The sequence below is a fragment of the Aptenodytes patagonicus genome, chromosome 1, assembly GCF_965638725.1.
Source record: "Aptenodytes patagonicus chromosome 1, bAptPat1.pri.cur, whole genome shotgun sequence".
Classification (NCBI taxonomy): Eukaryota; Metazoa; Chordata; class Aves; order Sphenisciformes; family Spheniscidae; genus Aptenodytes; species Aptenodytes patagonicus.
In genome coordinates this window covers 75226080-75253309 of record NC_134949.1, presented here as the reverse complement: position 1 = coordinate 75253309, position 27230 = coordinate 75226080, and the positions used below count along the sequence as shown (strand labels likewise).

The window sequence follows — 27230 nt, the reverse complement described above, 5'->3', positions numbered from 1 at the left end:
GCTGGAGTCCAGGTCACTGAAAAACTGAATGAGCTTTAAGTCTGCATTTGAAGTAATAAAGACTTCTATCATCACTGCAGTACATTCAAAACAATGCTTGCTTTGCTTGTAAAACAGTGGATAAAGTAAAAATGTAGGTACAGTTTATGGTAGCTCTGAGTTTTGTTAGAAACTAATGTAATTTTGATGGATAGGACAACCATTTTAGGTAAAGTACAACTATATTTGTATTTATAGTAGCTTCTATGAGAAACACACTAAACATAACACTCTACAAACGTTAAGAAATTCAGTTTTCCTTGAAAAGCAGTCTTCAATTCTGTCAATGGATAAATGCTATTCAAATATTAGCAAGGTGAGAATCAGCACCCGTGACATCAACTGACCATTCCTGGTGACACAGGAAGACTGTAGGAAACTCCTGATTAGAGGCTAGACCTCATGGCTCCTTTGTCCCATGCCTTAACAGGAAGACAATCCTTCTACAGGATGTAACTGTAGGAACTTATCAATAGACACTTCCTATCAGAGGCTAATAAGATCTGTTAGTTTCTGTGATAAAATATCATTGTAAACTGTGTGTTTAAGATTGCCTGCTCTTTACAAATGAACAGTTTTTAACTGGAAAACTGCCCAAGTGACCTACATATTCATACATACCATGTTCACACCATATGACAGTAATTGAAATAGAGTGACTATATGGAATGCGTATTGGAGAGGAAACTTGATAATGTCTTCTGGAAAAAGCTTGTTGGATGAAATGTTGCAGATGAACAGTGTCCCCTTCAAGGAAAGTAATTAATATTGTACATATTTAAAAAAACATATAACCTGGCAACAATTTATTCCTATAGTTTGTGGTGCAGCAACAGAATATAATGCAGCCATTACTGCCATTTATTTTTATGCCAACAGAACTTCTTTTGTTAGAAAAAAAGAAGAATTTCTTGAAAGTAAGGACATACTTTTGACAGCATACTCCTTAAGGAGTATACAGTAAGATGGGCAGTGGTAATGTAGAAGACCAACAAACAACAGGGATGCGTAACTTAAGAAGAAGGGGCATTTGTTTTGTAAACTGCATTCCCTTTATCACTGACTACTCTGTAATGAAGATGAAGTGTTTGTATGAAGGTTCCACATGGAGACTTCTGTCCCAGTATAGCTTTTCCAAATTAGAAGCTTGAAGTTAGTAAAGTGGCCCAGACATTATACTCTTGTAGGAAGAAAATCACTACTGCCTATTTGTTTACCACAAGTATGTTTCCCAAGAGCTTGTTTTTTGATATATCCAGATTTTTGGCAACTAACTCAGAGCACCTGACTCCAGTAAGTGTAATTTCCCATTTGAGAGAACAAAATCCTATGAGTGGCCATTTGACAAAATACTTATTTCATATTACATTGCTTTACTTGACTGGTACTGTATATAATCATTCATTGTTACCCATTAAGTGACTAGAGTAGTTAATAAGCAAACACTGCCAGCAGAATTACTGTAAATAAGGTTCTATATATTTCAGATTGCTAAGCTATAATTAAGGCATTTCACTATTTTATACACATCTCCTTAAGCGACTCTTTCTCCAGTTTTTATTTATAGATTTTCTGTTTGCATTTTAAGTTGTTGTATTCAACAGGGAATTAAGTCAGGAAAACTCTGTGCCTGCTTTTGGACTGATACTGAATTAATTACTTCAAATCTGAATACTCTGTTTCTCCTGAAGTTAAGTGCAGAGCTCATGGTAGAAAGATTAAGGTCAACTGCATTTCTTATTTTGAGAACGTGGATTTGCTCACTTGAATGCTGATATGGTATCAGGTTCTTATATCTTGATGATTGTAAGATTCCTCAGTGACTTGTCCCTCCTCTTCTTCAGGAATAAAATAGTGAAATAGGTATTTTGCAGTACATGTGGACCACAGCACTCAGCCTGCTCTTTTGTGATAAGCTATGATAAGAAAAGAGTCCTAAAATACTGAAGTTCCTCCTTAAAGGTAGCAAAAGGATGATAATCACCTACCAGAAGCAACAATGTCATATTACCGAACTATAGTGTGTGGGAGGGGACAAGAAATAAATTAAACAAGAAAATAAACTGAAAAAGTTTCACTTGGATATTTTTTCCAGTATATTTCCTTAAGTTCCCCCATGCTTATATCTTCATGTGTTAATTATGATATCAAACAGTGAAATCAGAAACATATTCTTTCTCTTCTGTTTCCCTCTTGACATTAAGAGTATTTCTGAACCTGGAGTACCATGCAATTGTATCTGTTGTCCTTGGAAGTATAAATTAACATTGTTCCTCGGTTATCTGACGTGTATAGGAGCTCAGTGACATCTACTCAGCTCATTCAAAAGCTTACTTTGCTCTTTGAACTGGGTTGTATTATGTGGTCAAGGGGTTTGGATAAAGGCACAGGAGACAGAGTGTGACAAGCTCTTAGTCCATCGTAAGCAACTTTCAACAGAGCTCACTTTCACAGGCGCAGAGAGCCACAGCTACTCTCTTCCAGTTTGGGTAGAGACGAAAGAATGTGACATTTGTGCCTTAAAGGGGAACTAAGGACTGCATCTGAGCTGCTTCCCTTGTGCCAAGCCTCCCTGAAAAGAACACATAAAGGAGGAAGTACGGGTAGAAGAATAATATTGAAAGGGAGGGACTGGTGATGGATAGACCATCCGAGCTGCAGAAGAAAATGTACTTATTTTGAGAGCTAAACTAAAACAAATTGATTCCTAGAATAGTTCTGAAGAAATTTTTTCTCCTTCCCTTCTTCCTTAGCAGGGAGCCCTAATAGGATGTAACATTGAGCTGCAGCAGTTATTTTATTTTATTTTTGGAGGTGGAAAAAGTAAAGTAAGGTTATTATTTTGGGGGAAGAGAACATCAGTCCTGCAGTGCTAGCTTTCCAGTTTAAGGGTTTCTGTACTGCAGAAAACTTTCAAATAAGTCCTATTAGAGTTCAACAGGAATCCGTTTACCTTTAATGTAATTTTTGTTCATATTCATTGCTGTACATGCTCATTACCAAAGTCCTCCAGAGAGCTGAAAAGTCCTACCTCATCTTATGGGATCCTGTTGAGAAGTCATAGTATCAATACAGGGCACCAGTTCACCTTCCCAGCAGCACATTGTGATCCCTTTCCATAAGAGCAGAATACACGACAAGAACTGTGGAAAGCTCCAGCTCACATGTACTTTTCCTTTGGCTTTAACCCACATGGACTCCCCGCTTCTTCTAAAACAGAGTATTTGTGTTCTAGGTGTTATTAAAGACAAAGCTTGCAGAAAAGGTCAAACTTACTAGACCTGTAGGGAAACTAATTCCAACCAAGCACATAGAAATCAGCCTAACTTTTGAGCCTCACTGAATCAGAGCAAATCTGATTTGCTTCAAACCAGAAACCAGCTGAGTTTCGCTCTGGTCAGATTCCTCCTAATGTTCTCAACAGTGAGTCCTATCCACTTTAAACTCACAGAAGTGCCTAACTTCAAACTAGCCCCATTGCTATAAGCTAGATAACTTAGATGCTTAGAAAAACAAATGCATGTTTGTTGAACTGGGATGCTTGAGGTTAGGAGATGACAGGGTACAAAGAGCGTGTGGAGGAGAGCGCCATTATTTGTTAACAAAATTGCTGAGGAGAGCTGAGAGAGTAGAAAAGCACTCAATTAATTTCATTATTTCGGAGTTTGCTACGTTATATAAAAGTTCCCCTTTAACAAAATGAAGTAGGAGAAACAACTCAATAGCTGTTCAATCTTTTTACTCTTTGATTTTATGATAAAAATGGGTGTGGTCCATAAAACTCCCCCTCCAACGGAGCCCATAAAACTCCAGAGAGCCTGAAACCTCTGTGAAGCTTTGGCAAACTTCTCAGGAAATAACATAAGAAGCTGTTTTCTGGTTCATCTCATTATTTCCATGCTTACACTGATGTAATGGGAAGAGTGACACTTTGCATATTCCATTAGGACACATACAGAAGTTTAATTCTTAATTCTTAGAGACTTTGTTCCCCCAAAAGGGGTCTCTGAAAACTTCTGAAATCCCTTAGGATTCAGTTTCTGACTCTCACTACAATGAAACTGCAAACACTAAGGTCCAATGACGCTGCGTGGTCAGACTTCAGCCCACGCATGAAAAGCCTTAAATCTAGCCTGAAACTCATGCCAATATGCCTCTTTTGGCACATGCTGTACTCAAGGTTTAAGAAACTATAGGCACAATAACATGACTGAAGGTCAAAGGGAATTACATCTTTAACTTTTATGTTCCTCACATGCTGTGCATCACCCAAGCACAAGAAGAGCTTTGGAACTTTATATTCAGCTAAGAGGAATACGATGGCTGCTTCTAGTTTTACCAATCCATATGGATAACAAAGAGCTGCTGGAGCCTCATGTTCCCAGATCAAGTGTGAGCTTTCTATTTCTTGGTATCACACTGACCAAGGCAAATTCAAGCTTCTCCATATTTCTCCACTGCCACCCTTCCATCCTGATGAAAGCTGTTAAGTCCCAGACTCTTCCAGCTTACCTGGATTACCCTATGGAAGCATCCTCTCTCTCCTTTAACTCTACAGCACTTTGCTCTTAAATCTAGAGGGGGTGAATGCAGAAATACCTCTCTCTCAACTCCTGTTTTTCAGGCAAAAAGGATGCCATTCATTGGCAACAGGGCTGTAACCTCTAACTCATCTCTTAAAGGATCCTACATAGCCACATATTCTACAACCAGTGACATGCACTATATTAACACTACTTAACTAGTAACAAGCTCTATAATCCATCAGCACATCTGATCCATCCATGACTATTTATTAAAGTTGATTTTCACAATTTGAGGCACCGAGTAAATTTTTTAAAAAAGACATAAAAACTGTGGACTCCTGAGTGAAAATGGTGCTTTCCGAAAATTGTCCCCTTCACACAAATTTTTAGTATGGAATTTTTTATAACATAAAGGTGAATCTGCTTGTCCAAAAACCTTAAATACTGAAATTACTGTGCATGCTTAGGAGACATTTTTCAATTGTTAATAATGTAGCTGGGTTATAAAAAGAGCTAATCTGTATTTTAAATTGTTCATCTGGAAATTTGGATTAGGAGGGAAAATACAGCAATTTTTATGTTTTAGAAAGCAGTACCAAACACTAAACTCTTTTCAATTCAAAACAACAGCCAAAATTGATGTAAAATCAAATTTAAATTGCTTCTGGCTGAGTAGTTGTCTGTAAAGCAGAAGGGGTGGGAGTACCAAAGAGTTTGCAATGGAAACACCAAGAAGCTCTTAACTGTAGTCACACTAACAAAAGCTGCTATCATGAAGTAATAACATTATCCAGAAATCTCTGTTCATTACCTCATTCCTAATGCCATCTCATTTCACTTGAGTTACTTGGGTCTGATGATGCGGTTAATGAGCAAGGAGGTGTTCGAGTGGGTGTGAATTAGGGGCGCTGCTAAAATAGAAGCTATTTTAACAGTTCTGTGTTTAATATAGTCTGAAGCTCTGTAATTTTTTTTTTCAGGTAAAATACTTGCACTTTCCAAGGCTAACACTGACTTTGGCAGAGCACAGATAATACCTAGACATATTCATATTACACAGAGTATTACAGAGGGACTCGTGTGTCTATCCCTTTTCTCTCTCCATCATTCCACCCACAAGTCTAACATAGCAGGAATGCTAACGCTTTGATTTCCTGCGTTCAGAAGTTTTCCTCAAAAATTTGGATATTTATAGTGACCATGACAGAAGACATTGCCGATAGCTTCTCTCCCCCTATCCCTGTACTCCACAAGCCATCTTCACATACCGCACAGCAATCCATTACAATATGTTCTAACATCTGCCTCCTCATATGATGTACGACCTATTTGATTGACCCTTTTTATGCTGCTCCAAGACTGGCTGTTCATTACAGTGGGAGGGTGAACAGTACTCATTGCTTCTTCAGTTAGCAACTGGTAAATATATCTCCGTTTTGGGAAAGACTGGGAATGTCAAGCAGGGATCCTCCTCACTTCTCTCTGTATAGCAACGATCCACTCCATACGGTGCCTTCCTTTATTGCTAATTATGTGTCACATTTCAATCCAGAACAGGGAAGGTCTCTTGTGGGCCCTCCCATCTATTGCTAATATATTAAACATTTCTGCCAATTGAATTTTTCCATGACAAGTATTAACATTACCCAATGTTTGTGACTCCAGCGTGGGAAGCATGAATAATGCAAGAAGCAGTACACTCCTCCATTACGCAGGGACACATCTTGTTTTTGCCAAAGTTAGCAACTGTAAAGTATCTCTCAACTTCTCCAGTTAATATCATGGCATAATACAGGCTTTTGGTCAAAGTGATCATATTCACTACAATAAAAGGAGCATCTAAGGTAACATAAAAGCACTTCCCATTATCGCAGGCATGAAATACAATCCTTATTCTCACCATCTATCTTTCCATTATGTATTTAACAACACTGACATACTTCAGGACCACTGTCGATTGTCTAAAGTCATCTGGCATGAAATGGAATGAATATGGCTATGAAAACATAGGGAAGCAATGCACTGACCAGCACAACAGGATATCTCCTCTTCCCAAGGACAGAAAACTCAACTGACACAGGGAAGCCACACATATTTGGTGGTTAACAAGTTGTCTGCACTGACTCCAACTCAGTGTCTTTCACAAATTCCAAGAGAAATATTAAATCAGTTGGCCTTGAGGCTCCATGTCCCACCACAGAAATATTCTGACTTTATTGTCGTTTGTTACTTGTTTACTAACTGGAATTGCCTGAGCAAATGAAAAAGGAAACTGAACCGCAGTAGAAAAGTACACGCAGTGGGGGTAAGTGGGGAATCCACCTGACTAGGTCTGAGCTAATCATCCTCAGCTCCCTTTACAAAAACTAGACTGAAACCTGCAACTTTAGGCCAGATGAATTATACATGTTAGGCATCCATGGCTAAAGGTGATTCTCATCCCGCCATCCTGAGTACAAACCAGGAAAAAAACTAGCTAGTCTGTGCTCAGCACGTCTATGTCATTTTTTAAATTTTGTGTTAGCAGCTGAATTTTTTAAAGTGAAATATATCTGTCCTCTCTGAAGTTAATGAAAAATACACATTTCCTTTTTTCTTGTTACACAAGTAAGATGGAAAGTGACTTTGTCTTCCTCAAAGCTGTACAACTGCTAAGGCATACAGCCACATTTTCAGCACAGAACATGTGGGAAAGGGCATATAACTCCCCCAAAGTTGCCTGCAAATTACTTTGGATTTGTGTAGAGAACATATATGTTAACATAAAGTAGAGTGTGAACCCAAGGAAAATGAAGACAAACACTGACAGCTGGCCAATCTTGCCCTTCTTTACTGTGTTTGCCTCAAATATAGTATGTTTGTAAGAATGTGTGAAATACTTCTGAAAATAACAGTTATACTCCATTTAGTTTTAACAAGCAAAGGAACATACAATTTACAATCCTCTTCAGAAGGATCTGATTTACTAAAATTCATGGAGAGATGTCAGCAAATTCCCAGGAGGAGTTAGATACCTAACTTATTCAATATCTTGCAAATTTTGGAACGCAGGTGTTCCATTCTGATTTTTTTCTCATATGTCCAAGGTTACACTAATTTTATATAATGATTTCTTTTTAATTTTTATCTTCAATTTAATGTTCCAAAAAGAATCAGACCAATGCTTATACCATAGATGGTTTCTTCCTCCCAACAGTGGGGTGTTACCACATTTCAGAAGGACACTGACCACCAACTACAATTTCTTCTTCCAACCAAGATAGGATGTAGAAGAGGGAATCTTTGCCACCTGCATCCCAGCGGTGACTGACAGACAGCCTCTCTCATCCTCCTCTTAGGGAATTCTGAGAAGGAGATTCACACCATTAGGATACAACGGACATATGCTGCACTGCTCATCCCCAATTAAGTAAGACCAATTATGATTAGATCTTTGTCCTTCAAATATACTTCTATTATGCAACTCTGAGCTCTGTCCCCAGTATTTCATATACTGCAAGCATAGGAAGGACCCACTGGAGCTTCCCATTGCAGAAGTAAGAACTATGACTGGAAGACAACAGTCATCCTGAAAGGCCTTTTGCTTCAACTTACTGTGTAGGAGGATTACACCGATTTTAATGAGCTTAGCATAAGTAACGTCTTAGAGGACGTACATCTCAGATTTTCCCACAAGATTGAAAATACCTTACCTTCCAGTATTGTTTATAATTAGTGTCATTGTCCAAATTGTTTCCCGCAGAATCACTGTTCTTATAGATGACACCTCTCAGTGTCATCAATGACAGCTTTTTAGACTTTTGACCCTCCTTGAAAGTAAAGCATTGTATAAACTGTAAATTGTTTTGACTAACGAGACTGGTAACAAGTATGAAATGTTCAGGGACAGTATAATGTGTACTAGCAGGATTACATGGCATTTGCAGACATGGGGGAATCACTTGTTTTAGACTTCCACAGTTAACTGTAACCTCTTTAAAATGAATTGCCATTTCTGCAGTAGCAGAAAAAAGCAACCCCAAAGATGGTATCTATTCTCATTGGCCTAGAGGAAATCTAAGAAGTTGTCAGTGGTATTATCCTTCCTCCCTCTCCTCCCTGCTTGTCTTCCATATTCTGATGTCTGTTTATGAGCTCAGCTGTCATTCTTTGCACCAGGGAAAGATAGATGGGACACACCAACCCCAACCTAAGTGACCTTTGGATGTGACAAGATTTTTAGGTCAGTCCCGCTAAATGGAAGCCTTGGTGTATCGAGGCTCGCCTCAGGGTGAAATTTCCAGTGAATTTATTATCTCCCAATGCCCTTTGGACTGCTTCCCACCATCAAACACCATGGCAGCACTCGGAACAGGAAGAAATACATTAACTGGAATCTGATCGTTTTAAAAGGTTACAGCTGCCCAAATATAATTTAATTTCATACTTGCCCTTTGAGGGTTTGGTGTATATTTTCATTTTATGACTGCAAATGATAAAGCTCTTAAGATTCCAGGCAATAAAAAGGAAAAGGGGGGAGAAAGTATTTTAAGGGTTAGAAGTCTATTCAGTTCATAGTCAATGAGCAAGGTGACAAATCAGCTTTTTTTTTAATCTAACATTTCCTCATTTTTTTAGTATTCATTTCTTTCAACACTTTATGGTGAACAATACCTTTTAGTGAAATCAAACTTGTAATGCCACCCAGTGTGATACGAAAGAAACATTTGATGTTGAAGCACCCACCTATCCTACATCCATTAAGGACCTGATTCAGAGCAGCAATTAATGTGTAGTGAAATGAAGTTATCTGAATGAACTGATGAAAAAAAAAAAAACCCCAAAAAACAGACTTAAGAAAATGCTTAAATGTAAGCATAATACTTTGAGTTTTAACTGGGTAGGCCATGGCTCATTTTAGAATCTCTTCTTCTCTAACTTCTTCTGTCTGAGCTCAGGTCATGTATACAAGTTCATCTACCCATGCCCAGACAGTATGATAAAAATCAGGGTACCCAACACTGCTTTTGGGGCAGCATTCAATTTGGTTAGAGTCCCACGCCCGTGCAATAATGAAATTCTAATGCACGAGTATATGGGATATTACATCCTAGTACACAACACAAAATGCTGGGAAATTATGCTCATTCTCTCTTTTTCCCACCTAAAGTGAAAGCAAGCACTATGCACTGAAACACAAGCTACCACACAAATATGAGCTCAGCCAGCTTGGGCTAGAGCTAGGAAATGCTGAGTACTCATGTCCTTCACTGTATCCAATGAAAACTGAGTTACCGAATGAACGCCACCTCACCATCAAACATTCTGATATAATTTTGATGACTGTGTCCTTTCCACAAAACAAATAATGGGAAAAATAAAACAGCTGTGGAAAGGAGGAAGGATTAAGTATGAACGTTGCATATCCTATTTTCAAAGCCACCATAAGAAATTAATTATTGCTGGGCTCCCAAATCCCTTCAGGTCTCTTCAAAAATCTTACCCAAACATACATTGATATATACTGTCCGAACTACTTTGCCACCAGTATATCAGACCAGTGTATCGCAAGAAGCAAGGCTGCCAGGATAACAGGAATGGGATGAGTAGGGTTGATTGGTCTACTAAAAGGAACTATATTCCAAGGCAGCTATTGGTGACACAGCAGGGCAGTGAGTTAAATGTAAGCTATACATACATGACATACTGCTTACCCTAAACATCAATAAGCCCCGAGTTTGTAAAGTAAATATCAGAATATTGAACAAATAACAATGCAGAACTACTGTGGACAAAGTAAGAGATATTTAAGAACAGTTTAACCTACCACAAAATGTAGCACACCTATTAGTGTTTCTATCGTGAATTTTCTAATTGTCAGAAGTTCAGAGTTTAATGGTAAAATCAACATCAGAGACAAAATAGGACTTCAGCCATGTTCTTTTGCCAAATTCAGCTAGATCCATTTGGTTCCCTTAATGAAATAAATATGCTGCTGTATTCTACGGTAATGGCCCAAAACACTCTAATAACACTATCACAAGCTGTAATGTTTTGGTGCATTAATGGAGAACACACTGTTATAATTTGTAAAGAGTGTTTTGAGCCATGAAAAGGGAAAAGAAAAATTAGGAAAAGGAAAAGAAAAGGCTTTGCTGCCAGATGCTATTTTCACACTCCAGCGTGGAGAGAAGTGTAACCTGCAGAGTGGACACTTCACCTTCAGAAAGGCAGAGAGCTGCTGGCCTTGCTGCCCAGGTGAGCTGGGAGACAGCCGGCCTTCCCCGGCACAGCACCCACGGGGAGGAACATGGGGATGCTGCTTTTCGGGCCCCTGAGTGCATCAGGCAGAGGGACGGGTACCATCTCTCGTGGCACACCACGTCTCTGAGGGCTTAACTTCATTCCCTTGCACACAAACTGGCAGTCCCAAGCCCCTCTGAGAGAAACGGATACTGTACCTATAAGGAAGGAGCTGAAAAAAGCCATTCTGCAGCAGTCTCCAAAGACAATTTGACTCCCTCAATATGCCACAAACAGACTGCCCCTGTCAGCCGCTGCTGGTGCAGTATGTGGCACAGCTGTGGCTACTAAACCAAACTACAGCTTGCAATACGGCTAGAGGATTTCTGCCGTAGTGCAGATTTTAAGTAGAGAGAGCAATCACTCTAAAGAGCAAGACGTAGAGGCGCACATATAGCTGGAAAAAGCTTTTTAAAATCTCAGTTTCTGCTAACGTGAGAGCATTTGAAACTTTCTTACTGCTTTCCTGTTGTATTGATGATCATAGGATACTGATTTCAAAGCTTCTCCCACCTTAAAAACACATTGACTTTTTAAATTGTTTTTCTTTCTCGTATACATGCTTTTTATTTTGCTTTTTAGTTTGTTTGATTTATATGTTTGTCCATCAGGGAAAGACAACTCAAGCGGTAGCTTGCTGACAGCCCTGCTCTCTGTAATTCTAGAGTTTGTCAGTCTCTGAGACAGATGACTTAACAAACTTGCTGGCTGTAAGTTATCTGTGATGTGACTGATCTCTATGGCTAAGAGGTTAAGGAATGTAAATCCAGTAGTCTGCAATACTTTTCTCCTTAGCTATCTAACGAATGGACAGGAACAGAAACAGACCAGTGGTAAAAATGGCAAACATATAATTCAGTTCTGCAAAGTGAAAGGGATCCTTAGAAGCTAGTCTAGGAATTAGACTCAAACTCAGGAGACCAGCAGAGCTCATGTGGGTTACAAACATAAAAGCTAGTCTTGAGGACCACTAGGAGCTACAGGTACTGTAGCCTCCAAATTTTCTTGTTCAGACTCATCTTACAAAATCCACTGGAGTGGAAAACATTAAGAACCTCTGAAAGGAGAAAAGGAATTTGAGGAAACTGAGCCTAGGTATTGGGGAAACAATTGCACTCTGACTTAACCTCAGGAACAGGCTTATGCTATCCAGGCACAACAGAATAACTAAGATTGACACTCTGAAAGTTACATCTCCAGATACTATGAGCTATGATACTATAGTATCATAGTATATGATACTATCTTCTATTGAGCTAAGTTCAACTGATGACTTGGAAAGAAAACAAACAGAACAAGCATCCTGACCTCAGTGGTTTGTTGTCTAATGCTTAGATCTGTAGTCTACAGTAACTAGGTATTTCACAGTTTCAAACTGTGCCTAATATTGGCCTCCATTCATAAAAGATGCTAAAATATCCTGGCTGGTAACAGTTAACCCTGGCAAGGAATCAGATGTAAGAAAGACAGGATGAGAATAAGAGCACAAGAACTTTTAATGACTTGCACTGTTCTTGTTGTATGCAATTTATATCACTGGCCAGTGATACTCTCCCCGTGTACACATTTACTATGCTGTTTGTTTATTTCTATCCCATTCTGCCTTGTCAACTGAAAATGACCTAAAACTTTGGAGAAAAAAGAACCGTCATAAACAAGACTGTAGTAAGAAATAAGACATAAATCGAAATTCTTGCATGCTCATGTATTATACCGACCCGCATCTAACAACAAACCATGTCATATGACCTAGGTACAACAAAGCTATCAAGATTTCAAGGGAGATTTTCTTGTGTTAACTTTTTGGGATGCATAAAATGTAGTGATTTGATTTGTAGACCTAAAGGAGTAAGTGAGTGTCAGTAAGTAGTTAGTTTCGTGTAAGTCAGCTTTTCTCACTGTTATTTGTTATTTGTAGCATTGTTCCGCAAGCTCTCAAGAGTGTGCATGTTAGTGATTTGCAGTTTTCCTCTGTGTTTGTCTGTCACGACATTCTGCTGAGGCACTGTAAATATACACTATTGGCAGAGCTCAGCATGAAGACAATGAATTCCAAAAATATCCAGAAAAATTCACTAGTCTGACTGCAGCTTTCATGTTTTATAGAAGGCCCATAACCCCCCCGGTTTCTGGTTTCAGAGCGAGTGCCCCCGCGGCCAGCCAAGCCCCACTCGCTGTGGTGTGTCCGTGTCCCCCCCCCCCCCCCCCGGGACCGTTTGCTCAGGATTATACAATCTTATTTGCATGATTATATAATCTCCTTTTCAGCAACATCCCTCTGAGAAGAGCAAACAACATAATAGGAAAAACAGTAGCCTAAGCCAACTATTTCAAAACCCAGTGTCTGGAATGTGCAAAGGGCACAAAGTCGCCAAAAAAAAAAAAAAATTTAAAAAAAAAAAAAAGTTTTTTTGGTGTTGTCACCAGATTTTTCATACAGACCTTTCCAGGGAGAATTAATTCCAAATGAATGTAAGCCACGAAACGTCGCGTTCTGTGAAACACAAACACTTCACAGGTTTGCTCTGTGGCCAATGTAGGGAGGGAGACATCGTTTCGGTTATCTCAAGGTGTATGTACGAAGGTGGCTATTTTCTTCTTTCTCAACAGAAGCTACCTCGGGGCAGTGTAAGACACTTCTCAGATGTTCCCCCCCGCCCCGGTTTCAGACTCTGGCAGACAGGTGTTGCCACTGCTGCTATTTTGACACTGGTTTTGTCTCGCAGCTGGTTGAACTCGTAACATGGACAACATCATTCCAACCATCTGAAGTCCCAGTTACATTGCACAGAAGAATATCAAACTCTTAGCTGATACGTATGCCTCCACTTCTCGAGTTTTCTCTTCTTTCATACACTTCAAACTTTGTCCTAGACAGGACGTCGTGTAAGTGAAGACTGTCATATTCCAATCTGCAAACAGGCTCTTCTGCTGGCTGCTAAAACTACTTACGATGTCAGTTACTTCAGCAATATTCATCTAAAATTAATGCCTTATAAATAATCAAGGAGTAATCTGCTTCCGTCTGTCAGGCTAACCCCAAAAAGAAAGAAGTGTAACATTTTTGCGAGAGAAAAGAAATTAAGGATGACCTGACCTCGCAAGTATGCTTGCCAGACAGTTACGCACTCTTTCTTGCATGACCTATTTTTCCCTGCTCACACCGCAGAGACGTTTCAAACAAATGGCCAGTAATTTAGACTGCTTGAAACACAGAGGGTTGCCACCCAAACAAGACAGTTGGGCATCTTAATGGCTTTGTCAGGTTTCCAAAAGTTTTTAGTGACTTGTTATCTCTTTTCAAGTTGAAATAGAGCTCTATTTATCTAGTCCATAAAGGACAACGTCAAATGTCACGCTTTTCCAGAAATTAGTGTACTGGGTATGGATCATGGCCTAATATTTTGCTGCGCATCACAGTGTGTGAATGGCCCTTGTGAAGAAGTATACCGAGCACATACATCTAGTATACTTGGTGTTTTAGTTATAACACAAACTAACATAAGGAGTAACTTATAGCTAAAGAAACCATTTATAGCTTAAGTAAGTCTTCCTATAGTGTAAGTTCCAATGCCGGAATACTTTCTACCTGCTTTTGAAAGGTGCTCAAAACTACTGCCTATTAAGTTCCTGTGAGATTTAGAGAACATCTGTTTCTACTACTAGAATCAGATTCTGCACCAGTTATGAAGATCCCCATCACCTGTAGTATGAACTATTTAATACCTGTGATTTTCAACCTTTTTGGTTTGAGAACTCCACAACCTTCGTAGTAGAGACAAAAACCAATGTATCATGATATAAAAGCCTATCTACAACAGGTTAACTTTTCTGAGTCACCTTTCAGACCCATTAAAAGTATTTAATGGCCCCCTAGCAGAAAATCACTGGATGATACTATTATGAGATATTTGAGGTCACTACAAGAAAAAGGCACAGAAATGGTCATCTTTTGCTAAGTCACAGAAGTTAAGAAGATAAGAGGAAGCTTGAGAGAGAGAAAGACAAAGGAAAATGTCGAGGCGAAGGACTGGGTTTCTTCATGCTGGGGCTTATATGTAAAGAGACAACAATATGAAGCTGAAGGCTTGGCAAATATGAAATAACATGGAAAAGACACTGCTTGTGCTATTCCCATTGTCCAAATGTCAAACGCCTCCTGGGAACCAGGGGGGGTGGAGGGAGGAGGAGTAATAGCAGTATAAGCATCTTGTAACAGGTTCTTCCTAAAGGGGATTTCTTGAGAACTGCTAGGCTCTGATGCTAGCCCATATGGGCTCAGGAAAGTCGGAGAAAACGCTGGCTGCACTTTTTCCAGGCTATTTGCATATGTTCTTTAGTATGCAGAATGTCTCTGTATGTAATTGAATTGTTGTTTTTGCCTCTATTAATACATATGCAAATGAGTCACTACTGCAGCTGTGCTGTATTAATCATATGTGTGCTTCTGTCTGTCTGCCCTGCAGGCTCAGGGTCAGAGGGAGGGGGAAGAGGGAATCCAGTCTCTTTAACCTACAAGAAAACTCACTCATGCAGACAGAGGTCTGCTAGCAAACAGCAGGCCTGAGTTACAACTGGAAGGAACATAGGCTGGTCATTTTTCAGTCTTTCTCATTTTTCATAGATATGGATGGAATCTGAAAGTTATGCAGAAAGGACTGTTAATCTAGATAAAATGAATATGCTACCACTGCTAGTTCTTTCCCCTGGAGGGCAGGGGAGGGAGTTATAATCTGACAACCCACAGAGTAGCCATGATACTGTTCTACCATGTGTATTTACTGCCTGTAAATGTCCACTGTGCGTATGTTCAGACACTCACAGTGCTCAATAAAATACAAAGCATTTATATACAGTCTGTCAAAATTATTGTCTTTCATAAATTGATTGGATTCTGATAAAATGATGTGGTCAAGCTTTTCATTCAAATCTATTTTGATAGAATATATTGAGTTTACCCATAACATTGTGTAAGATTATATCAAAGGCAAGTATGGGCTATTTAGACGCCAATTACAAAGCACATTTACCCACCATGAACAAGATTTATTTGAGCTGATATGTTCTGTGGTTCATGCTTTTACACAATCTATCACAATCTCTAGCTCTCAGCAGGTATCTGGAAAGTGAGGAGTAGTTGCATCCTGGTGTTGTGAGGCTTGCTTTTGAGTTAATTGGGAGGAACTTTTTCCGTCTAAAAACATAGGGATTGCTCAAAAATGCTCTTGGCAATCAATAGCCCCTCACCCTACACCTTACTTATACAGTGTGCTGGTTCTGGCTGGGATAGAGTTAATTTTCTTCAGAGTAGCTAGTACGGGGCTATGTTTTGGATTTGTGCTGGAAACAGTGTTGATAACACAGGGATGTTTTTGTTATTGCTGGGCAGTGCTGACACAGAGTCAAGGCCTTTTCTGCCTCTCACACCACCCCACCAGCAAGGAGGCTGGGGGTGCACAAGAAGCTGGGAGGGGGGACAGCCAGGACAGCTGACCCAAACTGACCAAAGGGATATTCCATACCATGTGACGTCATGCTCAGCAGATAATGCTGGGGGAAGAAGAAGGATGGGCACAACGTTTAGAGTGATGGCGTTTGTCTTCCCAAGTAACCATTACGCATGATGGAGCCCTGCTTTCCTGGAGATGGCTGAACACCTGCCTGCCGATGGGAAGTAGTGAAGGAATTCCTTGTTTTGCTTTGCTTGCGTGCACAGCTTTTGCTTTACCTATTAAACTGTCTTTATCTCAACCCACTAGTTTTCTCACTTTTACTCTTCCGATTCTTTCCCCCATCCCACTGAGGGGGAGCAAGCGAGCGGCTGTGTGGTGCTTAGTTGCCGGCTGAGGTTAAACCACAACATACAGTTTAATGAATATTCTAAAATCAACACTAAGACTCCATAATAAGTAAGAAATCTCGGAAAGTTCAAATTTTTGAAGACAACTTACCCCACACCCACAAAGAGATCTTCACCCTGTTTAGATGGTTGTAGCTTCACTTACATGAAGAGTACTATGCCCCATTTTTCTAGCTGAAGAACTGGACTTTGGTCTTCAATGATCTCTTTTAAAATGGCCATCTTGGCTACTCATTTGCAGAACAGGTGGCAAATATCTAGTGGCCAACACATTTACTTACAATGCCAGAAAACAAGTTGTGGACAGAAGTAGGGAATATAGAATCTGCATGAACATAGCAATTTTAAAAAGTATTTAAAAGGGCATCCAACAAAAATGTATACATATTATGTTGTTTTATTACTCCTATTATTATCATTATTTGTGATGGCCATCAGAAACAGCATAGCAATACACTGAGCTAATGGCAGATGGACAACTGCCATCTTTTGGTTATGCTAATGAGAAATGTCGCTTTTCATGTATTTAGCTGTTTTTTTCCCCAGATGTGTGTGCTCACAGTGAAAAACTAATTCTACTTTTTTATGCTTAAGTGAATTGCATGAGTATTATAATATTGTAATTAAATGGTGCACTAATGATTCATTCCCTACAAATTAAGTCAGAGTCATATTAATGAGAACAGGTAAAGTAGAAAAGCAAACAGTGAAAAGGATACTGACCCTCACTGTTGAAAAGCCAGCTTAGATAGTATTTAAAGGTAGACGCTACCCAGCAAACAGAAGGAATAACCTTGCACTGCTAAGAAATGGTTTACCTTCTTGTAGGCAAAGAATTGTTTACAGTAATATCCCAAAGAGGTCATGAATGTAGACTGCAGAGTAAATGAATAATGGATAAAGTATTGCCATCTCTTGGCTACATTCCATAGAGACAATAATGGGGCACCGGGCTTTTCTTCTCAATCAGAAATAATTTGTATGTCTTTGCAGCTCTGGCAAGTTGGCTCCCCAATACAAGGAAAGAGTCAAGCTTTCAGTATTCAGATGTATCACCACAGTGTTCACACAGCTTTTTCAGGGTCTTCTTTCACAGATTTGCGGTGTTCTAACACTGGAAGGCCAACTGCTTAACCTGGTCAAAACTGGTTATGTCTACAGATTATAGTAAGAAATCAGAAAGAGATATGCCAAAAAAAAAAAAGTGCTTGACAATTAATGCATGAAAATATAGTGCCATCTCTTTAAGAGAGAGGGGAAGTTCTATCATCAGCAACATTTCAAATGAAACTTAAGGAGATACTTCAGAGAAATAACCTGAACTCCAAGTGGAGAGATGTAGCTCATCCCTGCAACGGTGCAGAAGCCAAAAGGAAGCTAGTATGTAAGAAAAAAAAAAAGTGTATCTGACTGAGCAGGCAGTCTTCATGCTTTGTTTTTGTTTCATAGGCAACAGATGTTTTATGTAATACTCATATGACCATTGGAACAGTCTATCTTCTGATCAGTCACTGTATACTTGTTAAATAGCTCTGTCCTTTCCGTTTCCTTCAAGTAAAACAAGCATGGAGACCACAGATGGTTATGTGACCCTTAAGATATCTAGAAGCAAGGTTTTCCAAAGGAAAATGTGTAGTAAGTCAGACACCTAAATAATAGCAAGATGAACAACTTTGAGAAGCACTTAAACTCCAAACAGGTTTAACTTTTCTCAAAATCTAGCCACTTGTCAGTGCCTACATGTGGCTCAAATGCTTCTAAAAATGTGGTCCAGACTACGTATGCTAAATTCCATTGAAATTCAGTCCGTGGTATGCATCTTCCCACACCACTGAAAAGATAGGTTTGTAGTAAGAAAAAAAAAATCGACCCAAGTACTTAATAAAGACAATGCAGACTAAAAAACTTGGCTGAATTATCTTGCCAGATATGTTTGAGTTCTAAATCTGCCCATCATCTTTATACAAATAGCCAAAGAGAATCAATCAGGATTGTTCAAATGGCTGGTCTTCAGAATGGAGACCCAGGTAAAATGCTTTCACACCCGTATGCTGACATGAGGTTCTCTTGATCCGTCATAATGTTGAACACAACCACCAATAATCATGATGTCCTGGTTCATGCTAAGATGAAGAGGGAAGACAGTTTGAACATGGGCACTCAAAACTTTTTGGGGTGTTTTTCCAAGAGCAGATGTTTGCAGGAAGTCTGTATTACATCAGACTGCTATGTTGTTTTGACAGGACACAAAATGTCCATACAGTAACACTACACAGGCAGCTGTCATTATACATCCAGCATTATCTTTCAGTATAGTTATGGGTATACACAGCATTTGTATTACTGCCAATTAATCAGTCGTTGTCACTATTTGGTTATCAAACAAACAATCTGGGAAATCTGAACCGTTCGCACTCCCAATGGTGCAGATTCCTCCCAATTTTCAGATCAGGCGATCAGGTCCTTTGTTTCCTAATGCTCAGAAAGCACTCGGGAATTATTTTTTCTCAGAAAAGAAACCACCAGATATCATTTTGTACTGAATTTGCTCAGACTTCTGGAAACATCTATTTCATATTAGGTATGCCCAAGATGACTGGTATTAGAATAATCACTTCTGTTTACTTTGTGTAAAACTTGTTACATGGTATCTATGCTCAGAGCTTTGAATGCTGATCTTCAAGATGGTGGAATTTAATTCCCTCATCTGTTGAACCATATAGGAAAACATCATGTTCATATAAGGCGTATAGCAGTACTTTCGATTCATTAGCTTTATTCAGTAAAACACAGTGGCAAGGCTATGTTCAGTTTTGTTCTCATTCATCTGAAACAGAATCACCATGATGCATCACTCTTGAAGAACAAAACCATATGAAATTTACGGGGGGAAAAACCAACATAAGAAACTCGCGTGCTAACCAAGAGGGATTTTACTGCAATGAGGGTGTATTTTAAAATGACACTTTACACAATGTTTGGGACTGAATCTTCTCATTAACAGAGGAAAGCTAAAAACTTTTTTTCAAATGGCATTTATGTCATTAAATGCGGGTATGACTGAATATGCAGGGCTGATAGTTCTTTATCAGAGGACAGGTTCAAGCATGCATCGTGTTAGTTCCAGCTTCTCCAGCATGGCCCCATCCATCTACTCCTTTTGCAACATCTAACAACCCAAGTTTTAGTTTCCATTCTTATTGAGAGCCATTAGTCTCTCTGTGGATACTGGAAATAAAGGCAATCACGTATGGCTAATTGTGGCGGATATCAGATGACAGAATCTGTATACCCCAGTGGGGTCTCAAAGGCAGGGAGAGAAACGGAGGGCTTCAGATTACGAACCCGTCAGTGGGAATCAACAGGGCATTTCAAAATGAGAGATTACATTTTCACTGACAAAGAGTATCTTTGCCACAGGAAAACAATCAGGTGTTAGCTGTTCTTCTGTAAATACAGTGTGCATTTCATTTACAAAAAGAAAATTCAATTTTGACAACCAGGGATAAAAAAGTACTTCCTGTTGATCTCACAGTACACTACTAAAGCCATGCCTCGACTTGAAATTCTCTAATGAAATAACAAAGACATGTTTATCGCTATACAAACAAACAAGAAAAATTCCTTGGCTTTGTCTTCACTAAGATAACGTTGTGTACCAAATTCTGCTGGGAGCAACAAACTGAGCGTTGTGTCAGGTTCTTTGATCTCCCCTGAAAACTACTGCTTTTAGTATACAAAGCCTGAAAGATGAGTGATAGGGAGGATAGAAAAAGAAGAAAAGAAGGAACATTGTACTCTTCCGACCTTCTACTGTCTGATGACCAGATGACAGAGGGTTTGTAGGGAACACTATGGTTATATGTAACTTAGGGGAATGTCTGAAGTAAGAAGAGTTCCTCCTTGAAAGAGACTGTAACAGCTGCACATTGATTCATGCCATTTAAAGGTGGTTTTGGACCAGTTCTTCATGACAAACATCATGAATGTTTCTTCATGACTGAAGAAACAGTCATCACTGAGCTAAACTGGATTTGAACAGGGTTTGGAAGGCACAATCCTTCTAGGCTAGCAGCTATGCTAGATTCAGCTCCACTTACGTTAGCATGGGTGAGAGTCCATTCTGAGTACTGTATCATAAAACCTTTCTCAAAGCACATCTAGCCTATCTGACTTTTTCAAATGGCACCAGAAGTTAAGAGGCATGTCCAATTTCTATTAGACAGGTTATGCTGATAGCTAAAAATCACCGTTAAGATGTGAAGAAAGACAGCTTTAGATTTTTTCCAGCATATACATACCCTTAGAGATCAAGTCTGAAAGATTTGAAGGAGTCTACAGAGTTAGTAATTTGAACCTTTCCCACTGACTGGCTGCCAAAGTCTCCCTTTAACTGCAGACTAAATAACACGTAGCAAAACAAGATAGGTGAATTTGGTCAATACTTTCATTTTAATGTTCTCCTTTGCACAGAAACAAGAGGCCTTTGAGGTTTTCAAATTTTCCACAACCTAAACTCCTCTTAAGATATTTATGAAGTCAGTCACATTTGCACAAAGCCCACCTTTTTATAAGCAAACTGTCATTGTGATAAAGCCTATTTTAATCAGAATACTTCAGCCCACCACATGCAGAGATACAGCCCAAAGCTGGTCCTGAAATGAAAGTAAACCATCCTCCCAACTTACTGGAGCACTGATGCATTATTTTAGGACTAGCTTGAATGACCGCAAAAATAAGGAAAATTAGACTCAGACCTCTATTTTCTCATTGCTAGCTAGCTCCATTTTTGTTTTTCCTTTTTTTCCCTTCTTTCTTCCGTATGTGTGTTCATGTGTGTTTGGCTGTTATAAGCACTTTATCAATACCGACGTTACTCCTCAAAATTCATTTCAGAGGGATGACTTTTATGGCTCCCATGATTCTTAAGCCGCCTACGGTATTTGTAACTCACAGAATCAGAAACTAACACACAGACAGTGTAGCTTTTCATACAAAGGCACAATAGGAATGAATGTATTAACCTCTGTGGTGCATGGAATGTGTCAGCTTACACACTGGCAGCTATTTCTGTGAAACTCAGCTAACTTCCGCTGGCTGTGTTAAAATAAAAAAAAGAAATCTTCCCCAGAACTATGTCCCACGCTCTCGTATGCTGGCCAAACAACTGAAATATCTGATGTTGCAGAGTCTACTTCATACTGATGCTGGCCAAACTGAGCTTGAGAATGCATTTTACACATACTGTTTATAAATGCTGAGCTTTTCCAAGCAGGTATAAAGCTCTGCTGTTCCATGTGACTTGGCAAATAATAATGAGCGAGGAGACAAATTAGCAACAGAGAGTATGGGAATTTTTTTTGTTTCTACAAAAGAGCGTCAATCCAGATTTTGCAGAACTAGAGATAATTTGGATTTTGATTTCATTTAGGTCCCAAATTTTTCCCGGCTTCATCCTACCAGCAAAGCATACATGGCAGGTAACAAAATTCAAACTGCGGAGATGGACATCACATTTGCTTAATTCCAATGACTTGACAAGGGTTGTGGGCTGATCAGGAATACCTGAGGAACATCTGCATCGCTATCAGTAAGACCCATGGACACCCTAATGCCTCCAAAATTTAGAATGATATTGGAAGTTTTGAATCAGATACATCTGGCTACCAGGCCAACTCTTTAACGTAGCTCAAAAAAAATTCTTTACTATCTTTCCACCTGTTTTCCAACTGCCTATGTTAAATTAGTATAATCGCTAATTATCTGCGCTACAGCAGTGCCTAAAATGTGCTGGGTACCATAAAATACTGTAGGAGGGGCCAGTCATTGCTCTGAAGAGCTTACGGCCTAAAAGGACATAATCACGTTAAGCGACTTTTAAGCAGTTTAAAAGTGCTTGTCAGGACAGAGCTCTTCTGCCCAGCAATGTGTTTCCTTTTGCTGGTTTACACCTAGTCAGCCTGTACAGCCTGCATCAGAACTATCTAATGGAAAAGACAAGCAAACATACCGCTCTGTGGAAATTTAAGGGACAAACCTAAAAGTCGTTAAATTGACAATCAAGACACAAAAATGTAACAAAATTTTCCCCCAAGGTAAAAGGAAAATGTATATGATTTGACGACTATTTTGCTTCCGATGCAAATTTTACGTGAAGAGAACAGACCAAAGCCCCTGTTAATTGTGTTGTGTTCAAAGGGAAGAGAAAACCGTTTTTCATATTTACTTAACCTTTGCCTCTTCTGCATTGTTTTCAGACTTACCTGCAGTTGGAGTGGGCCTAAGCCTGGTGTTGCTGCGGCAGCAGCTGCCATGGTAGTTGGGATCAGCTGAACGGGGTAAGGGTCACCTAAGTAAGAGAATAATAGAGGCGTCAGCACCTTTTATCTACTCTCCACCTGCAAATTAAAGTCCTGCATTCACTCTTTCCAAAAGCCTTCTTTTGTGTGCCTTGTTGAGGCCTAATGAAAAGCTCTATTGTGCAGCCTTTTACTAACACTCTTTTCACAATTCTGGCTGAGAGAGGAATGTGAATAAAAGGCACAAGCAATTAAGGCGGAAACCTCATCCTTTTTCATGATGTATTTAGGGAAATGGAAAAAAAAGTGCACATTGATCAGAAGGCTGCACTTCAAAAAAAAAAAAAAAGAAAAAGGAAAGAAAGAAGACGGGGGTGGAGGAGGAGAAAAGGAAAACAGTACAACCTTGATAAGATCACAGCATTAGAAGGGGACAAATTTACAAGCTTGTCCAGAATATGAAGTTAACCAAACTCTGCTCACTGTTAGTAAACTGAGCCTCACACAGATCAGAAATGGCACTCCCTTGACTACCCTGTTTTCTTTTAGGTGAGGAAAAAAAGCTTGCTTTAGTTTCAGGGTTTGATCCTACAACAAGAAAAAACACGTGAAGTTAAGTAAATCAGATACAACCTCCGAAATCCCTGCGTCAACTCCACCTCATGACTTGTGATTCAATTTTGCTTCTGAGGGAAAGCTACTTCTGTTTTAGTAAGAACTGCATTGTGCTGAATGAGATAAAGGGACCCAGTAAAGGTTTAAGAAAAAGTTGCAGGCGTTTATAAAGGAAAATTACCTGAGATGGCAAAAATCAAGATGGAGACAGGCATGTTTTAATGTTATGGAGCGCTCACTTTTGGTCACTCCTTACATATCTGATTTGTTAAAATAAACTTCATACTAGCCCATCAACAAAACTGTTAAGAAAACTGGTAAAAAATAGTAAAAAATGTTACATGCATCATACTGCTTCTCCAAATGATAAAATGTTTAAGCACTTTCCACTCAAATAAGGATCACCAGAGCATTTCTGTATGTCCCTATGTTCTGGTAGCATGCATGATTTCTGTAGCATTAAAACAGCCACTTGAAATGAGACTATGGAAAAGGCAGAACACTTTATCAGGAAAATCTACCTAAATGTTCCTGTACATTTCATTAGAGAGGTAGATTAAAAGTTTTCCTCCTTTATTGTGCTTTTTTGAGTGAACTGGGGAAAAAAAAGACAAATTAAGAAGGCAATGCAGGCTGTTCTGTACAATCATTACTAGTTACTGTTTAATTAAAGTTTATAATGGTATCAAACCTAAGTTACAGGAAACAGAAAACAAAGGGAAATAAACTTATCTCATGTTTTTGAAATGTTAGAAATAAGCTGTTTTGGTTTATACATGTTCAGGAAAACTGCTAATGTTTATTTTTCCCTTTTATAATGCAACCTTCTTTACAGAGATCTTTTCATTCAAGCATTTTGATCTCCTGTTAAGAATTAAATACCACAACTTCTAGAAATGGAGGGCCAGAAAAAAACTGGGCCGGCAAAGCATCTTAACAGATATTTAACTTCAATAAGCGTGCCTGCTTATATTTAAGAACATCTCAAATAATGCTTTGCTGACTGAAGCCTCACAGGCCAGCCAAGCAATGGGAATCCAAAGGTCCACCCAGGCATCCCCATTCACAAATGTCTTTGCACCAGCACCAGGCCACAACTTCTCTGTTTATTTATTTATTGTCAATGGGCAACAGATTTCCTGACTTGCTTGGATTTTTTTTTCCCCAGAGGATGCCACTGTTTCCCATTTTCCTTTGCTTTAACTGAGGCATCCACTTTCCATTTCATATCATGGATTGCATGAAACATTTCTCTAACTTGAAATTTTCTGGGGAGTTATCCTGTGACCCAAGCAATGGGCCTTAAACATGTGAAGACACGGAGAAGAAAGAGACAATGGTCAAAGACTCAGGGTCAATGGTGTTAGCTGCTTCCACACCACTAGTAGCTCAAAGGCTAATCCCAGTATCATTCTGAAAGAATCCTCTCTAGAAGAGGACATTTTGTTCAAGAACCAGCTATGAAATAATATAAAATTATTCATTTCTCAACCACAAAGAAAAGAACGAGTGAAAAGTTTCTCACTAGAATGTTGATTTTACAGCCCATTAAAATTTTTAGTTACAAATTATTTGTATTAAAACATACATATTAAAAGATTAACTTTCATGCACTGTCCCATATTCCTCTTCTCTCCACACACATGTATAAGCCTCAGCCCATCTTCCCACAACCTCATGCTAATTCATAAATCCCACTATTCTCACTTCCCTAAACAGCCAGGCAGATTCTCATGCCCTTGTCTGTTGTGGTAATTCCTATCTTTTACGGCTCATTTGGTAGATACATCAAGGAGATGCTTCTGAGAGAAGAACATGCTGAAGTCCCCATGGCCACGTGCATCCCCCATGGCCATGTGCATGGTCACAATCACTGGCTTTGGTGGTGCAGGTAATGCCTCTGGGACTCTAGGAGACCATGCTAGAAAGCAACTACTACACCAATACGTGCTAATGTAGGTTTTCAGAATTCTAAGGAAAAACCTCAAATTCATCCCAAACCTCAGCTGTGCAGAGCTAGGCTCTCCTGTTTAGCAGGTGGTTTTTTGTTAGTTCACTCTCTAAAGGGTTTTACATTTTTCCAGTGCTTAAAAATATTTTTAAGAAACAAAAACAGTGAACAAATCTGAAAGGCTTCTGTAACCTATTATGAATCTTTGCATCGTTATGCTTTGGTAATGCCCTCTGCTATCTTGTGCTTATCTTAGGGGTTTAGCAATTCTTTTTATGAAGAAAAGTACATCCTGCCTGTGCTGCAATTCTTTCACAAGTGCTACTCATCCACAGTACATCCACATTACTTCTCCCACGGTACAGACACGGTAGCAGCAAAGAAGTTGGAGGAAGGTACAGTAACGAGCACAGACACTATCGGGGTTAGCCATCCACTGAGTTTGCCCTGGTACAAACATCTAACAAAAGTTCACCTCTGTCTGGAGGAGCTTACTGTCCACAGGAGGCAGAAGACAAAAGAGCGAGGAATATGCTCAAACGCTGTGCCATGCCCTGGGTCACACAACAGGCCAGTGGAAGAGCCAAGATTAAAATCCACAGACAACTCTTCAGACAGTGTCCTTCCCAGCGAAGGATCCAGGCCCTATATCAGTGAGGAGCCCAAGCACTTATATACTCACATCACACAGTGCAGGAGCAGCTGCCACCCCTCAAAATACTGACAAAGGCCTCAAGTCTCCTCTGATAAATACGGACCTGCTCACTCGTTGCTGTTACTCTAGAACATGATACCTCTTTCTACTGTCCTTAAATTTATTCCCATATCAGACTGAAGGTTTTGCCTGAGCAGTTCTAGTTAATTCTGAAGTCTGGGAAATGTGTATCTTAACTATTTCATTACTTCTTCAGTAAATATCTTATTTTTAGACATAAAAAGTTGCTACATTTTTTTCCCAAGCACTGGGAACATTTCAGGAATGTGAGGCAAGATATACAGTTATTAGAAATAGATATTTCTCAAGCCATTCACAAGTTCGCATCACTGAAAACACCCATAAATTCTCATACAACTATACTACATTTCAATTCACAAAATTCACTATTAATCTACTAATGCACGCAGGTAGGAGTGTACCTCCCTGCATCTTTCAGCTACCAAAAGATACATTTTGTGCATTCCTTTCATGTTCCAAACTGTTTCTCATTATGAGTGGACTTTTCTTATAAACAAAGCATCAAAGAGAAGTTTTGTTGTTGTTTTGTTATTGGTGCTTTTCTTTAGTGCATTATATGGTAAAATCTGGAGCAAGTCAAAGGCTGGGATTTTTATTGTAAGAACAAGGTAAAAATTACTTCATTAGCTGACATAGTCTTCTCTAATACATAGTTATTTCCCAGCTACTCAGTGACATCACTTTGAAGAACAGAATTATTCAAGACTGACTACATGAAAAGAGCACAGAAGGACGTATGTACTGGTGATACAGCACTTAAAGAAGTGAATGGGATATGTAAGCCTGGAGGAGCTGATGGGGTATATTAGAGGTTTTGGTGCACACTGTGAGCAAAGGAGAATGCCAGTGGCTCAGGGAAGAAAGAAGGCAAGGCTGAGCCCTCAATTCTGTGCCAGTTCTTTATTTCTCTATCCTTGTTTTG

The 27230-nt window shown here is 39.3% G+C and overlaps 1 protein-coding gene across 22 annotated transcripts in view; it reads right to left on the bottom strand.

The window, feature by feature from the left end:
- SOX5 (SRY-box transcription factor 5) overlaps positions 1-27230 on the bottom strand; it is a 660386-nt gene that overhangs the window by 67939 nt on the left and 565217 nt on the right. For all 22 annotated transcript variants that reach the window (XM_076342769.1, XM_076342759.1, XM_076342734.1 and 19 more), the window contains one exon: positions 22971-23056. In XM_076342769.1, coding sequence (XP_076198884.1) covers positions 22971-23056 — 86 coding nt within the window. The remainder of the gene's footprint in view (positions 1-22970; positions 23057-27230) is intronic.